This window comes from Metarhizium album (assembly GCF_000804445.1).
Source record: "Metarhizium album ARSEF 1941 chromosome Unknown scaffold_1, whole genome shotgun sequence".
Classification (NCBI taxonomy): Eukaryota; Fungi; Ascomycota; class Sordariomycetes; order Hypocreales; family Clavicipitaceae; genus Metarhizium; species Metarhizium album.
Window position 1 is genome coordinate 1,274,251 of NW_024467575.1, and position 16,562 is coordinate 1,290,812.

At 50.5% G+C, this 16,562-nt stretch overlaps 5 protein-coding genes across 5 annotated transcripts; 3 read left to right on the forward strand and 2 right to left on the reverse strand.

Moving 5' to 3' along the window:
- Window positions 1–1,950: 1,950 nt before the first annotated feature.
- MAM_00358 (WD repeat domain phosphoinositide-interacting protein) lies at window positions 1,951–3,241 on the forward strand (the record flags this gene model as incomplete). The annotated part of the gene is made up of 3 exons (XM_040819157.1): window positions 1,951–2,059; window positions 2,202–2,299; window positions 2,354–3,241. The coding sequence occupies 3 exons, from the start codon at window positions 1,951–1,953 to the stop codon at window positions 3,239–3,241; spliced, it is 1,095 nt and encodes a 364-aa protein (XP_040682422.1).
- Window positions 3,242–3,458: 217 nt separating this feature from the next.
- MAM_00359 (U2 snRNP component IST3) lies at window positions 3,459–4,447 on the reverse strand (the record flags this gene model as incomplete). Its single annotated transcript, XM_040819158.1, has 2 exons — window positions 3,459–4,320; window positions 4,392–4,447. The coding sequence occupies 2 exons, from the start codon at window positions 4,445–4,447 to the stop codon at window positions 3,459–3,461; spliced, it is 918 nt and encodes a 305-aa protein (XP_040682423.1).
- A 576-nt stretch (window positions 4,448–5,023) lies between these two features.
- Window positions 5,024–6,886, forward strand: MAM_00360 (dynein light intermediate chain; the record flags this gene model as incomplete). The annotated part of the gene is made up of 6 exons (XM_040819159.1): window positions 5,024–5,177; window positions 5,247–5,396; window positions 5,453–5,844; window positions 5,912–6,005; window positions 6,062–6,675; window positions 6,731–6,886. The coding sequence occupies 6 exons, from the start codon at window positions 5,024–5,026 to the stop codon at window positions 6,884–6,886; spliced, it is 1,560 nt and encodes a 519-aa protein (XP_040682424.1).
- A 133-nt stretch (window positions 6,887–7,019) lies between these two features.
- Window positions 7,020–9,378, reverse strand: MAM_00361 (DUF255 domain protein; the record flags this gene model as incomplete). Its single annotated transcript, XM_040819160.1, has 3 exons — window positions 7,020–7,372; window positions 7,426–9,057; window positions 9,120–9,378. 3 exons carry the CDS (start codon window positions 9,376–9,378, stop codon window positions 7,020–7,022), a joined length of 2,244 nt encoding a protein of 747 aa, XP_040682425.1.
- Window positions 9,379–14,783: 5,405 nt separating this feature from the next.
- Window positions 14,784–15,550, forward strand: MAM_00362 (phosphotransferase family protein; the record flags this gene model as incomplete). Its single annotated transcript, XM_040819161.1, has 2 exons — window positions 14,784–15,036; window positions 15,090–15,550. The coding sequence occupies 2 exons, from the start codon at window positions 14,784–14,786 to the stop codon at window positions 15,548–15,550; spliced, it is 714 nt and encodes a 237-aa protein (XP_040682426.1).
- Window positions 15,551–16,562: the final 1,012 nt, after the last annotated feature.

Below are 16,562 nucleotides of genomic sequence, written 5' to 3' on the forward strand. Positions count from 1 at the left end.
GCTAGAGTTACAAGCGTACCACAAACAGTAAACGACATTGAGCTCGTTGATATTGAAAACGTCTTCTCCTCAGCATCTGAGCACTTGCATTAAAGCTTAGCCGTGGTTCTGTGTTCTAGTGCTAGTGCAATGCAACTAACCCAACCCCTAGACCTTGGCCGTGACAGTCATGTATTGTTAGTTACCTAGGTACTTAAATAACGTTACTCCGTACCTAATGTACCCTATTAGAGTCACCAGCTCCTTGCTTCAAGGCCCGTGCGCAGGCGGAACCCAACTACGTACTCAGTTGGGCCTCCTTCACAGCAAGACGTCTCATTTCGTCACGTGTCACGCATCGCGGGGTACTCCGTACCGTACTCGCTCCAGACTTGGCTGCGTCATGAATCGAGTTTGATCCATCTCCTGTGATTGATGTCAGCACTGCAGACACAGATTTTCATTGTTGCTATGATGACTTCACCGACGAAGAGAGACGTCCTCTGGACACCTCCCTGCTGGAGACTTGTCGGAACTAGGACCAGTCCCCCCAGCAATTCCTAGAAACTTGACGAAACCTCCATCAGCCCCTTTCGAGTAGCTTCTCTACGAATACGAGGCTCGTGGAAGCTATCGCAGTCGCAGGACGACCGGATACCACGCAACTAATTTGAATGGGCCACGCGATCTTCCGTCAGGTAGTCGCCCCAGCAGCTATATATGTGTGTTGCAAAACATTTCTTTGGCCAATATACGCTGTTCTCAACTGCCTTCCCGACACGACACTGCTGCCGCAGCCGTCATATACGATACCACCTCCTCGGGATTGGGTTAGTCATGCAGGGCAAGCAAGAGCGCATCTATTGTTTTCCCGCCATGCTTTTCGCTAAGTCACTACTCGAACAGCAAAACACGATGATTTCTGGGCTCGACGACTATGGTGCACAGGAGAGGGCGGCGGAGCCTGGGAATGGTAGCTCGACGTCCCGATATCAAGTGAGAGCATTCAAGACACGGATAGCGCGCTGCCCGAGGGAAGCATACTGAGAAAAGGCAGAATGTCCGCCAATAATCGACTAGCAGCACGCCTGCTCTGTATCCAACTGGCAATAGGTGGTATCAGACGCCTCAACTTCAAGTGCCGAGGAATCCTCCAAATTAGCCACACGATTTATCAGCTTCTCACCATCCCAGATCTGTTCCGGGTTTGATGTTTTGTCTCCGAAGTGCCGCAATTCGGGTACCCAGGCAAATGTAGCTGGGCACCGTCACCAGCTCAGCGTGGTGTCCGCTGTTGATGGGGCAACCGGCGATGTATATTTTATGATATCTTCTTGTGACTTGTGAAATTTTATCTGGCGACGGAATAGAACTTCCTTGGAATGCCTTGATTTCTTGAATCGGGACACTAGTAGATGAATAGGATCAAGTTATGCCAGGACTATGTTGCTTAAGTAATCCACCCGGGGTACGGAGTAATGCGTCGCGGAAACCCCACAGCCAACCAAGTCATTTTTCGGCACGAACCAGTCGATGGCCTCGCCCGCATTCCTGTCCTTGGCCCAGCCGCCCCCATCATCAGCTCAGCGCTCATCATCGCCATCTCATCACCAAGGGGGTTGCGAGCTCAGGCCTCGAATACCACAGCTCTACTGTATTCCAAGTCCCGCTGCCCGGCGAGGACGTGGTCTCCCGCGCACCTGCTGAGAGGTGGTGGGTGCTCTTGCGGACTCGGCGACGCCAGCCTTGTCTTGAGATCGATCACTGACACGCAGGCAGAACGACGACTCGTCGCAGCCCTTGTGCGGCGCCAGCATCCCCTTCATATCTTGAATCCCAGGCCCGGCGTCGATATGACTTCGTCTATTTCTCAGTAGTCTTTCTGCTTCTATGCACGCGGTTGATCTTCCTGTTCTGTGACGCCGCATCTCGTCGACATCTCGTGCTGCATAAAATCTACGCTACACGAACATGAATGTGCGGCCAGTTATAGAGGCGTCGAATCCGACGGCCGTTTTATCTGTCACGTTTAATAACGATAGCAGCTGCTTTGCTGTTGGTCTTGAGTCTGGCATTTGCAGTATGTATCATGGTGTCGTCGTCATGATGTTCGAGCTAATCTACGTAGTCTTTCACACAAAGTCATGTCTATTGAAAGCATCAAGGGGTACTCTCAAGCGGACTCTGCGCATTCTTTATGTGACCAGCTAACGATTCTGTAGATTTCAACGGTGGAATTGGTCTGGTTCAGATGATGGGTATGACCAACTATTTGGCTCTCGTCGGTGGTGGCAGGTCTCCCAAATTTGCCATGAACAAGGTCTGTCTACATAATGAACCAATCAAGACATTCATGTTAACGCTCGCGCTGTAGGTCGTTGTATGGGACGATATGAAAGGGCGAGTGGCACTCGAAATATCAGCTCCCGGCTCCGTCCGCGGAGTTCAACTGGGCCACGAACGAATTGTGATCGTTCTACAAAACAGCATTCGTGTCTACTCCTTCTCCAAACCTCCCACCCTATTGCATATCTACGAAACAGCAGACAACATGCTCGGGCTCTGTTCTCTCTCCGGCAAGACCGCTGCTTTCCCAGGCCGAACTCCTGGACAGGTTCAACTAGTTGAGCTGGCCACGGGCAACGTCAGCATCATCCCGGCTCACTCATCAGCCCTCAAGGCCATCCAGCTAAGTCCCGACGGAGAGTTATTGGCCTCTGCGAGTGAAACTGGAACTCTTATCCGCGTTTACTCAACTGCAAATTGCGCCAAGGTAGCAGAGCTTCGAAGAGGGATTGACCCCGCAACTATATTCTCCCTAGCTTTCTCGCCGTCCGGAGCCATGCTTGCCTGCACATCAGACAAGTCGACGCTGCACATATTTGACGTCTTCAGTACAAAGCGGCAGTCGATGCAGAGAAGCCAACGTCTCGGCTCATCAGACGTCGAGTCCGGAAAATGGGGCATTCTAGGCAAGCTGCCGCTCATGCCCCGTGTATTCTCAGACGTGTACTCATTCGCTTCTGCGCCGTTTGAAGCCGGCGACGAAACAATGATCGGGGGCATCCCTTTTTCCAAAGGAACAGTCTTGGGAATCATGAGGCCCGCAAAGGGCATCATTGGCTGGATTAGCGAAGATAGTCTTGCGGTTGTGGGTGCCGGAAAGGATGCTCGATGGGAGAAGTTCATCCTTGCAGATGGCGAGAATGGGAAACGATTTTGCGTGAGAGAGGGCTGGAAACGATATTTGGGGAATACGTAATCCCCCGAGATGGAAACAGTACTTGGGGCAACAAGAACTATTGCATGTATTAGGACGTTGGGCGTTATCACTTGGATTTAGGCGGCGCAGGGATCGAATACCATGACTAGTTTTTGTCTTCAACTCTTGAAACATGCAAATGATTTGATTTTCTCGTATTAGTCCTGACGACGTCGTGGCAACACTTGAAACATGCAAATGATTTGCTTTTCTCGTATTAGTCTTGACGACGTCGCGGCGAGCGGCTTCTTCTCCGCCTCCGCTCATCGTCCCCCTGACCATTGTGCCGTTCTTGAGATCTGTTCCTGTCATGTCTTGAGCGATAGAGTTCTCTATCTCTACGCCTCTCTCGTTCCTCGTCGTCGCGATCCCGCCTGTCCCTTCTTTTGTCACTGTCCTGATCACGGTTTCGCCTGTGCCGCCTCTCTCCGTCCCTCGAGTCGCCCCTTTGTCGTCTCGACTCCCTGTCTGTACCGCTTTTCCCGTGCCTCTTATTCCTTGACTCTGGGGACTGATCCCTCCTCTTTCGCCTTTGTCTATGCTTGTCCCCATGTCTCTCCTTCGTATCTGCCCTTCGCCTCGCCTCCTCAACCTCACGCTTCTTCTCATCCACCAAAAACCCCTTCATCGGATCATCATCATCGTGATCACGGATCAGCATCGCCAACTCGCTCTCTTCTGGCAACATTGGCCTGGTCTCTTGTTCTTCCTCACTGTCCTCATCCTTGAGCTTGCCTTCTCTCCGCATCATGGCTTCCCAGCTAACATCGAACTCTTTGGGGTCCTCATCATCTCTGGCTTTGTATCGCGCATGATCAACACTGATGATCCGCCCACTTATGTCGGCGCCGCCGAGGTTATCTACCGCTAGGTCTGTGCTGCGCTGGTCTTCATACTTGAGCCACCCGAAGCCCATGGATTTACCCGTCTCCTTGTCCCGCGCGAGCTTGAGGAAGACGGGCTCGCCGAATTGCGAGAAGACGGTGATGATATCGCCTTCGGTCAAGCTGTAGGGGAGACCGCCGAAATAGATGAACGCCGTGTCGCGGTAGTCGACATGCCATGAGCCCTCGGGTGATCTGGGCGTGTTAGCTGATTTGCGCGACGAAGAGGGAGGAAGGAAGGTGGGGACCATGGCGGCAGAACAAACATTCCATTTTCAATTTCTCTCTTGTTCAGCTCCTGGATAGCTCGGATCTTATTCATGGCGCTGCGCTTGGCTGATGCTGATGGCGGAGTGTTGAACCTGGCGAGGCCTTCGGAATCTGCAAGGCTGAGAGTGAGCGCTCAGATGTTACAGCTGGGCTTGGTGGGGCGCAGGCGCCGACAGCCGTCACCAGTTGACCCACCAGACGACCGCTTGGCGCTTGGCCGCCTCCGTTCCTGCGGATCAATTGCCGCGAGGCACCGCGCGTAATTAGAGCTCCAGCGTCGCAGCCTAACTCGAGGCACGAGTCGCACGAGGCATATACGTTCGCAATCACGGGCAATCTTGTCCCTTGCACACTTGTCCGCGCACAGTAGACACCTCGCGGAACTTGCGGCTCGGAGTTACGACTTTGAACATTGGCTTTCCCCTTCGAGCGACCCAAGATGCTTCAGCAGTGTGTTTGAGCGACTTCACCCCTGACGACCTCGAGAGGCGCGGTTCCTCTCACCATCAAGCTCTGCGAAGCGCGTTTTGACGACGTACCGCTCCTACGAAAATTCGACTGCCGTCATTCAATATTTTCTTCTTGTTGCAGAATAAAACGCCCGGCCCGCGCAACAAAATCCGCCGCCATGGCGGGCAGAAACGAACGAGTTTCCACATACACCTCCGGCTCCGGCGAAACAGAGGGTCGAAATGGCGAACAAAAGAGGAACCTCTGGGCGTCCATGCTAGAATCAGTCGCCAGCGGCAAACGCCTCCCAGAAAAGAACCTCTTGGTTTTGGGTACGCACGTGTCGACCGCGCTCACCCGCACAGAAACGCCAATTCAGTCGACTAATGTTGAATAAATAGGTGGTACCCCTGAGACCCAACGGGAGTTTATCGAGTCGCTCTCTGGTGCCGAGGCAAGGCGCAATCTGAGCAGGCAGAAGACGCCGCCTGTCGCGAACAACTTCGCTTTGGGGTACACGTACTATGATGTCTTGGACGCCGATCAAGATGGTTTGCACTGAACTGCTCTTGCTGCGCATGCCTTCGGACCAGACTGACGCAAGCAGATACGCTCGCCCGGGTATCGCTCTATCTCCTATCACAGCCGTCAAACGAATTCGCAACCCTCGTCTCGCCACTGTTAACCGCGCAGATGGTCTCCCACACAGCCATCGTCATCCTCCTGGACTGGTCACAGCCCCACAAATGGCTCCGTCAGGTCTGGAGCTGGATCCAAGTGCTGGAGGAGGTCATGGGGGGGGTGAATGCCGAGGCGCGCAACGAAATGGAGGATGTCATGGCCTCGTGGAAGGAGCGCGGCCGTGTGGGCTCGTCGGCCAACTTGGACGGGACGCCGACGGCCACAGCAACGAGCAGCGATGGCGATGGACTGCTGCCCCTCGGTCCGGGAGAATGGTCAGAGCCGTTGGGACTGCCACTCTGTGTGGTATGCCAGAACGTAAGCCCCCCCCCTTTTCCCCCAAGCGCCGGAAGACCTTTGATGTGGCTAATCTAGCGAGCGACAGGCGCAAAAAATGGAATTCCTCGAAAAGAACAACGGCTGGAAAGAGCCAGATTTCGACACTGTCTTGCAGTATCTCCGAACCGTACTCCTCCGTCGTATGTGCCACCCCCCAACAGCAACACAAATGAAGCCGTCGCTGACGTGTTTCTAGACGGCGCATCGCTGATATACACATCCCAAAACACACCCTCCCAATTGCCTCTCCTCATTCACTCCACTCTGGGCATCACGTCGCTCCTCAAGCGCCAACCGCTCAAACACAACGTCATAGACAGAGATAAGATTGTCGTCGTACCAAACTGGGACTCATGGGGAAAGATCCGCATCCTGGGCGGCACCTTTGACACGGAGCTCATCTCCAAGGGCTGGGAAGCAGACATCAAGCTCCCCCGCGGAGTCGACCCCTTCGCCATCGATGCCGACGAAGAAAATGCCACGCCGACGCAAGGACCCGGCGCCGTGGCCCAGTACGAACAGTGGTGCCGCGACCCCAACAGTGGTGGTCTGGCTGTCGTCGAAAGCGCCATGTCAGACGAGCGAACCGTCGGTGTGGAGAGCGAGAACCTGCAGGACTTTCTGGAACGACAGCTCAAGATCCTCGAGGCATTCAAGGCAAAGGCCCCCGAGAAAGGGGGCAGTCCCCTGCCCGCGGGGAAAAAGGTCGAGTTCCCCGGAGAGAAGAGCGTGCACGATCACATTGGCCCGGTGCAGTTTAACATGGGGGGCATTCAAGTGGATGCAGATGATATGCTGCAGCGTCTTAAGGTAAGTCCATGACTCGATGTGGCACGCTGCAGGACGGCGATGTTAACCACCGCAGGATCGCAACGCACATGCTGCACCGGACGAAGAGGACGAACCGGAGGAAATGCCCGTGGGCAACATGACCAAAGAGTTTGACAATGAGCAACTGCAGAATTTCTTCAGCGGGTTGATGAATAGGACTGCGGGGGCGGCAGACAGCCCCCGGTCATGAACGAAGCCAGCCGGCGGCGGCGGCAGATGTACAGTAGATACCCCGGACCTTAGAAAGAAAGAAAAATCTTCATTGGTCTATGGAAACGTTCCAACTGCGGATTGTGCCAGCAGCCGAGGGATATCTCGATGCTCTATACAGACTCCTGCCTCTGCCGTCCAGCTTTATACCTTGCGTCGCCCACGGAGCCTTGGAGCCCCAGTCTCGCGGTCACTACGCCGCCCAACAGGCCTGGGAACAGCCACGGGTGCTGCAACATCTCGGCTTCAAAGGCATTGACCGTTCCCCTTGCCAGTGACGAATAGCGCTCGTCATCTAGCAGCGCCCCGAGCCGGAACAAGTTCGACGCGGCGACCGCGTTGATGGACGGGAGCGAAGTGTCCATGCCGTCCTTGAGGCGGAGGATAGCCTGTGGGGAGGACGCCGTGGTCAAGAAGAAGGCACCCGAGTCGGCATCGTGGAAGAGCGAGTTTTGTGTTTCTAAGGCTGTTTAGCTGGTTTGCCTGGCGCGGGTGAACGAACAAGACAGTCAGACTCACTTTGGACGGTGTCTGCAAAGGCCAGGCGTGTCTCGTCGCCTGTTGCGGCAAAGAGGTCTAGCAGCCCGTGGATGAGGTACGCGTAGTCGTCGGCGAAGCCTTTCGTCTCCCTGCCCTCGCGGTACATTCTGTATAGGAGCCCGGAGGATTCGTCCCAGAGGGAGGACCTGATGAAGTCGGCGGCCGATTTCGCCGCCTGGAGGTACTTTTCACTGCCGCCGGGGTAGACAGCTTTGAGGGCGGACGAAGTTTGTGCGAGGGCGGAGATGGCGATCCCGTTCCACGCGGTGATGACTTTGTCGTCTAGCTCGGGGCGGACTCGTTCCCTTTCTCGTCTTGCTTTGAGCTCCCTTCTGGCGGTCTGGATGTGCTGGTGTACTGTGTCGAGGGGAATGTTGAACTGCTTGCTGAGCTCCGCCGGGGTTTTGACTACCCGAAGGATATTGTGGTTGATGAAGTCGTCGTTGGGATCGTGGTCTTCGTCCACGTTGCCGTCTTCCTGGACGTCCCAGTGGGCCGCGGCGACTTGGCTGACTTGCTTGTCTTGGCCTGACGCGTCGACGACAGAGTCGAACTCGCGCCTGGTCCACAGATAGTAGGCCCCTTCTCTCATTTCCCTGTCGCCGCGTCGCATGAAAGAGTCGGCAGCTTCGCTGGTGGCCAGACCGCCGCCAGGAAGGGCGATTGGGGGCGAGCTCAAGTAGTCGGCGAGTTCGAGCACGATGTCGTAGAATTCGCTGTTCTCATTGCCGCCAGATTGGCGCCAGGCGTCGAGGTACAATGTCAGCAAGAGGGCATTGTCGACTACTAGTTTCTCAAAGTTGGGGATGCTCCAGTCAGGCGTGACGGAACAGCGGGCAAATCCGAGTGCGCCGATGTGGTCGTGCAGTGCGCCATCGCGGATCTTTCGAAGGGTGATGAGGGCCATTTCTGCCGCATGCTTGCATTCTGCTTCTCCAACCACATCCTGAACGGCGCTGGGAAACGTATTTAGATGTAGCAAGAAGGCTAGCTTCGGAGGCGTTAGGAATTTTGGTGCTAGACCAAATCCTCCATATACGGGGTCGAATGTGCCGGCAATATGAGTGTATGCCTCCTCCAACTGGTCCAGATCCAGTTCGCTCGACACCTGGGCATCGTTTTCCGGGACGGGAATGGAGGTACTCTCAGGGATGCTGGGTATGCTGTGGATATTCCAGCTCGGTACGGTGACGGGGTGTGAGCCGCCGAGCCCTCGAGTGCCCAAGGTGCCTTCGGCGGCAAACTCTCGAAGTTGTGTCAGGACCTCTGAAGCCTCCTTGCGACATCGTGTCTCCTGGTCATGCCAAATGTCGCGCACCTTTTTGAAAATGGACAGACAGTCGGGCGATTCATCCTCACCTTCAGTCGCAACTCGTCGCGACGTGCCAGGTCCGGGCCAGTAAGTTCCGCCAAAGACGGGTTCCAAATTGGGGGTGGCAAAGACGTTTAGCGGCCAGCCTCCTACGTTGCTCACAGCCTGCACATAGTTCATGTACGTGGTGTCGATGTCGGGACGCTGTTCCCGATCAACAATCACGGGGACAAAGGATTCGTTCAGAATGGTAGCACATTCTGCATTCGAGAATGACTCTTGCGTCATAAGACGACAGACTACCAACCGTCAGCTAGCTCATCCGGGTCCTAGACAGTTTCCACGACGAGTTGGGACATACAATGACAAGCCTTGTATCCAATATGAAGAAACAGAAGCTTGTTCTCTCGCTTGGCTCGTTCAACGGAGTCTGCGTCCAGAACCTGCCATTTTACGAGACTGTTTTCTCCCGCTCTAACAAAGGGACTGTTGCTGGATGCTGCCCGGTTCTGCAAGGCTGTCGGATGGGCAGATGATGATGCTCGTTGGAGAGCACTGGGCCGACCTGTTGGCGCTGTGCCTATAGCGACGGCTGAAGCAGTCAGTTCCGATACAGCCATGCTTGGGTGGAGTAAGCAAAGGGTGGATGGCTGTGTGTAAAGGTGTCTCGTAATGGTGGGAAGTCGCGCCGTCTGTCAAAGGCTCCAAGCTGATGTTTGATTATGGCGCGACGCGTGCCCTATTCCGTAGAGACGGGGCCGGCACGACTGAGATTTGGCCCGCAAGCAATGGTAGTGCCCATTCAGGTCATCCGCTCCGGCCAGAAATCGAGAGGCAATTTCGTGAGAGATGAGTTATATGTCGCCTAGTTGGAACGAGGCTGCACGGAGCACAGAGTCGTGGTCGATGTCTCATCTTATCACACGACCCCCGCCGAGGGGCATCACGATCCACTTTTTATGTGCGGTTATTTCCAGTTTCCCCTCATGTGACTGACTAAGCACGTCACGGACAGAAACCGAGAAAACTTGAAGAGCCTTACGTAGCAAGTTTGTCATGACGTGGCGTAAGATATACCACCAGTGCTCCAGAACTGGCATTCCTCCGCATAGTTTGTAAATACCTGTTGCCTACTTTTTTTTGCGCCTTGCGTTGGATCAAATCAGACGTGGCTAATGCGAGTTTATCACGAAGGCTGTGAAGATGTACGCTGAGGTCAAGAGTGCTTACCGTGTTGGAATTCCCGTGGAGATTGCTGTTCGTAGCCTTACGTTGTCTCCAATCGGACCGTTTCAGGGCACCAACGTTGCACGAACTACAATAACGATGCGGGGAGGCTTAGGCTTGGATTTTCAGCTTGACGCGTCCGGCGGCTCTCCCTTGTCTTGATCAAGTTGCACAATGTGGGTGGATTCTCTTCTCCTTGTGTCTTCCATGGATGATGTTCCATAATGGACTTGTAACGGCCCATGAAGTCTCGAGAACCTCATCCACGCCGGGGTGCCACGGCTCCGTGAGATGTTGGATATGAACGAACCTGTTCCCGGTGCGACGGGGGCACGCATGGCGCATCAACTAATGCGGTGCCTTGTTCAAAACACTTCATCTGACATGGTCAGATAGACCCAAAAAAAGCTACCAGACTTTACGTCTCTAGCTTGGATATTCCATGTGAACGGAAATCCGGTCTGACGCAACAAATTCCAAAACGAGCAGCGTGGCAGCGGCTGATTGGTCGGTTGGTTGTCGTGCTTTGCGTCAAGACGGGAATTTGCGGGTCGCTAGAGAATGCTTTCTCCAAGACGACAAGGCTATACTGAGCTGGATCCTTCAACCCTCTGAAAGTAGACGAGGTAGTGGTGTGAGTTGCCAATACCAGGCGATCAAGGGCCCCGAGCCTTGTGTAGTTTTGCTGCTACATATGGCTGCAAGCGCTTGCGTTGGTTGACACTGGACTTTGTGCTTAGTACTAAGCGAGCAGCGAGCCGGCATATTGCTTTTCTCATTATTGCGCACTTCCAACGCTGTAGTACATGTGGCTCAGGTATCTTGTTCCTATAGCCATCTAAACGCCGCTTATTAATGCCCACCATCTTAAGTCTTTAACCATGCCTGTAAGCTAAGCTTATTTAATATATACTTTAAATGTCTATATTATTAATCTCTGCCTCTTCTATTATGACATGCTCCTCTAGTATTTTGCGTTAAACTAACTTTCTAATATTCTTGTCTAGTCCTATTGAGCGTTGCTTACAGAAGCTAGTTATAAGCGTTGCAACTGTTGTTTCACGCTGCACTGTCAACCTAACGTCGTCGAGGTCGCGGGCCTTAAGAATGGTCCGTATCTTGACCTCGGGAGCGACAGGTTCCCCTTCTACCGGCACGGAGTCCCCCTTACGGTGGGATATTAGTACTCCAACTGCAAGAGGGCCAACCCGCAAACCACGCACCGACACACACACATCAACGCACACACTCATCGCAGCACCCAACCTTTGCAATGCCGCCACGCCGCCAAATTGAGGGTTTTCGAGAAGCCATCAAGATAAGAAGAAATGAGGGTCATTCTAATGATCAGATCTATGCGTTTTTGAACGAATCGCTGGTGGCTGATGGCGGCAGCACTATCTCGTTTCGTACGATTGGGGTCTTACTGCTTCAGTCCCAAGTTATCAAAAGCTTCAGCCTTTATATGAGGATATCTGCGATCTGTATTACGAAGGTGTATCAATTCAAGATATCTTGGTCAATATTAACTCCCAGCTTCAATTGAGGAATAATGTACCTATCAGCGAGCGAACTTTGTACAATCAACTTGAACGCTGGGGTTTGAACAGCCGGCATAAGGCCTTGGAGGTCTCTGAAGACCTACTCAATCGGGTTAAATACTATTTCTTTAACTTTGGCTTCTCTGATCTCTCAATTCTTCGTGACCTACAGCGAGAGGGCTATTCTGAGGCGAATCGATGGATGATACGCCGAATCCGGTACTGCTATGGCATGAAGCGGCGACATCGAATACCTGAGGAAAGAGAAGAAACCCTTAACCGTGCGATTGAATCTCTGCATCAAGCCCTTCAACAGAGCACAGCTATCCTGGGCTTTGGTAAAGGACTTTTTTATCAATACGTTCGTCAACAAGCACAGCTGGCTGTATCGCAACGACGTTTATATGATTATTATCGATCTGTTTTTCCGGAAGAAGTTGCAGGTCGCCGTGACGGCAGTTTTAAACAACGAGGAGACTTCAAAGTACCTGGCCCAAACTTCCTATGGTCTCTTGATGGCTATGAAAAGCTAAAGAGGTTTGGATTTCAGATTTATGGCTGTATTGATGCGCATTCGCGATGCATTATCTGGTTCTTTATTGGAAGGTCAGCTACGACCTCAGTAAGCACGTTAAAGCAGTACCTTCAGGCCGTTCAAAGACTGCAAATGCGACCCTTCTTCACAAGATCTGACCATGGCGTCGAGACCCCTCTGTAGGCGGCAGCGCAAGCGGCCCTTGCAAAAGCCGGTCCAAAGAAGCTTAAATACACTGATGAAGACGGAGTCAGCCACTATTACGAACAAGGTGATCGACTGGATAGCTGTCATATCTATGGACCAAGCACAAGAAACGTGAAGATTGAATCCTGGTGGCGTCAGCTACGAGGAGGGGCTACAGATCGCTGGATAACCTTCTTTCGTGAGCTTGCCGGCTACGCAATTTTTAGGGAGAACAACCTCGCTGATCAGATAGCTATGTATGCTATCTATGGTCCTATAATCGAGACGAATTGGGTCAATTTGTGTGTTTATGGAACGGTCATATTATCCGTAACCAGCCAAATCGACCAAATGTTCGGTCGGGCGTCCCAATGGACCTATATCACACCACAGAGGACCCAAATTGGGGGGTTTCTAGAGCTAAGCCAAGATGATGGCAGCCCAGATCAGCAGTTACTTAATAATATGCTGAGTCCGCTTGAGCACATGGACATTGAAACGCTGCTGCCAGAAGAGACAGAGGCTTGGTGTAATCAGCGGCTCCAAGAGATCGGGCTTGAAGCTCGACTAGACCTTGAAGATGACTCCAAACGCCCATGTGTGGATAAATTTATTCAGCTACGAGATCTCATTGAAAGTCATCAGAGAACAGGATCTCTGCCAATCCTACAGCTCACACCTATTGCTGCGGGTGGCGCGTTGGAATACGAACGCCTTCTTCAACGCAATTACCTCGCCGACCCGAGCCTCTCTGGAGACCCTCTTCCGACGGCATTTGATGCACAAATAGCTGAGATACAACAAGATGACCTTGATCTTAATTAATTCATCAAAAATCACCAATTTGCGTTAATTCTTACTTCTTCCAGGGTAGGTGGCGCAGTCGGGCTCTAATTGCAGCTTTTGTGTTACTTGCGGCGGAGAGCAGGGGCCATCGCAATTTCCTCCTTACCAACATGTATCCCACATTCAGAACAACATCTCTTTCCAGTATCATCATCTGCCTTTGAATAGCCATTCAAATATCTCTCCACTAACCTTAATTAGTCGCCGTTATGCCGGCAGAGGCTCGATCGATCAGTGTTATCTGCGGCTGCCACCCACGACGAATTCGGCACGCTGAGATACGACAGGCGAATACAAACGTGCCAAGATGTGGTTTCTGCGGCAGACTCTGGCCACAAGAGATCATCGTGGATGGCTGAGATAGCGAGGTGATCTCAGAAGCTGGCGTACAAAGATCCTCCTCCTCGACGACCGGCTATATTACATCGCAAGGAAGAGCTCTGCCTAATCTAACGAGGTCTGCGTCTCCTGCTTCATCTTCCTCGTCAGCTCTAGGTCGATCAGTCAATCTAAAGCAATTGAAGTACTTTGAGCAGATGAGGCGTGAAGCCAATCAGGCCACAAGATCAGCCAAAGAAGCCTCACCTTTTGAAACTCCAATTGGCTTGAAGATCCGGGTGAAAGCCCTACATTCAGACGGATATAGCCTTAGAGGAGGCTTCCTTAAAGCCGACAAAACAACTTCACTTAGTATACAAACTGTTTGTATATAATTTGTATTACTAACTGCTATTCAGGTGGCCTAGATCTTCCTCTTATTCCTTGGAGTACGCTAAGATCAATCTCAAAGGATTGTTTTACTTCTAAATACCTTTGCAACCTCTGGAAAGATTCTAACGCGACCGATCGACCGAACATAGTATTTGGGGTCTCTTTTGAGAGAATCAGCAAGTTAGAGACTAGGACCTTTATCTCTATTGCCTTTGAACGGGAGCCTTTTGAATTAATAGCTGATATTTTTAATACTGACGCTAATTACACCTAGGCTATTAAAGATAGAAGGGGTTATTCTCTGGATTGATATTCGATTTACAGGGGATCAGCCAAAACCACAGCTAAAGAAGCCTTAGGTTAGATCTAAAGGAAGAAGCCAACCAACAACCTCAACCATATCGGTCAGCGATTCTATAGAAGTGGCATCTCAATCAGCAATAGCAGACTATATAGAAGATATTAAAGGGGAGTTGATTCGTGAGGTTGTTAGTCTCAAAGCATTCCCTCCAGCAGACGCCGCTAGGAGCGACTCAGAGGCTCGGCAGGGGGATCAGGAAGAAGAGGAACAGCTAGAATACGATGAGCCTCGGACAGATTCTGCAGACAAGGCTCAGGAAACTCCACAGGAGGAAGAAAACCATCAGAATCACCAGCCCGTAAGGAAACGGCCACAGCCTCCTACATTAGATAGCGACGATGAGGTGTTAATTCCTCGATTGAGTCGGTACGGTCGCGCAATGCGGGCAACCACCAAAGCACGATCATCGCAAAAGTAAATTGGCCCTTTTAATTGCACCAGGGCGACTGCTATGCATGTGATAGGCTGCCAGTCACCAAATGGCCCCCGCAAGGCACAGCCCCCATTCGTTTGACGCCTGTGTACCCAAGGCCTTCCCCATTGTTCTGGTTTTGACTTAGCCCTCAAAATTGTCATGTTTTTTCTTGTTTTTGAGATTGCAGCTTGGACTGGTTCGAAATGGCTCCGAAACCGAGATACGTTCGCATGGAAAAGGACGACCTTGCATGGGAGAAGAGTGATGAGGAGGTCGAGTCGTGGGAGAGGTCTCTACACAACTCGGACGTTTACCGTGGCATTGGCAACCTCATAACAAAATACAAGCCTGGCGAGCCTGTAAAGCTTCACTCACCGATCAGGGGCGGATACAATATATTCTATCGGCTGGAATACAGTGATGGCACGTCTGCTGCGATGAGGATCCCCTGTAAAGGTATTTCGATATGTTGCCCACTCGCCTCAAAAGACATGACTAAGTCAGAACAGGCATTGTGAAGTTCCCTGAGGAGAAGATCAAGTATGAGGTGGCTACAATGCGTTACGTTGCGGCAAACACCACGATTCCTGTGCCCAAAATATACCATTACGGAACTGCGGCAGAGAACCCTACTAGCCTTGGCCCTTTCATTATTATGGATTATATAGAGCATAACAGGACAATGTCTGATGCATTGAACGACCCTCTCCTTGGACCAGACGAGTCCCATGTTCTGCACGCCAATATCAGCGAGCAAAAGCTTGAGTTTCTCTACAGGCAAATGGCCAACATCATCCTCCAGCTATCTACACTATCATTCCCCCAAATAGGTTCATTGGTTCAGGATAAAGACGGAACCTTCTCTATTTCAGGACGGCCTCTCATTCAGAACATGAACTCCTTAGTAGAGTTCGCTGGGGTAGTCGCATCACTACTACCATTGCAACAATACTGCACCTCCACGGAGTAGTACGCCGCCATGGCCGATATGCATCTAGCACAGATAACGTTCCAACACAATGACGCTGTTCTCGACGAGGATGATGTACGCGACAAATTTGTTGCTCGTCAGCTGTTTCGGCGGCTCGCATCTAGTAGGCTACTTGCACTTGGATTTGATCCCGAGCAGCAATCCTATCGCGAAGCCAAGTTTCGGCTGTACTCTGAAGATTTACGCCCATCTAACGTTTTAATTAATCAAGATCTTCGCGTGGTGGGTGTTATAGACTGGGAGTTCGCCTATGCTGCCCTGGTACGGTCGCACATTAGCTCGCATCTGCAAATGCTGCTACTACGATTTTCCGATCTAATTTTTAGATTTTTTAAAAGTATAAAATTATATAGAAAAAATTCCTTCTACCTTAATATATAAATTAAACTTTATACTATAATTATTCTAGATTTATATTAAAACTAGTTCTATATTATTTCTAAATTATTTCTAAATTATTTTAAAATTAATTCTAAATTAATTCTAAATTATTTTCTACTTTAATATACTAAGACTATATAAATAGCTTAAAAGTCTTAAAGAGACTATTTAATAATCTCTTTAGTATAGTATATTTTATAGAGATATTTTATTTTAAGTTAATAAGCTTCTTAATAAATAAAATAAAAATACTATTAGCTTTTAAATATTATAATACTAGCTTTTAGCTTAAAGGCTTTTAGGTATTTCTAGAGTATATATAAAAAGCTTAAAGTCTTTATATAAAGAGATTTTAAAACTATTTATATAAAAGATACTAATTAAATTAATTTACTACTTTATTAATAAAATTCTTTAGCAATATAATTAGCAACTAATAAGCTTATATATACTAAAGATATAGCTTTCTTACTAGAGATTAATATAGTAGTAAAATATATAAATTATAAATTAACTTATTAAGTAAATTTAATTTTATTTCTTTTTCTATAAATATTCTAATTAATTAATTCTTTAAGATTTATAATAATATAATAACTTTTAATATTTA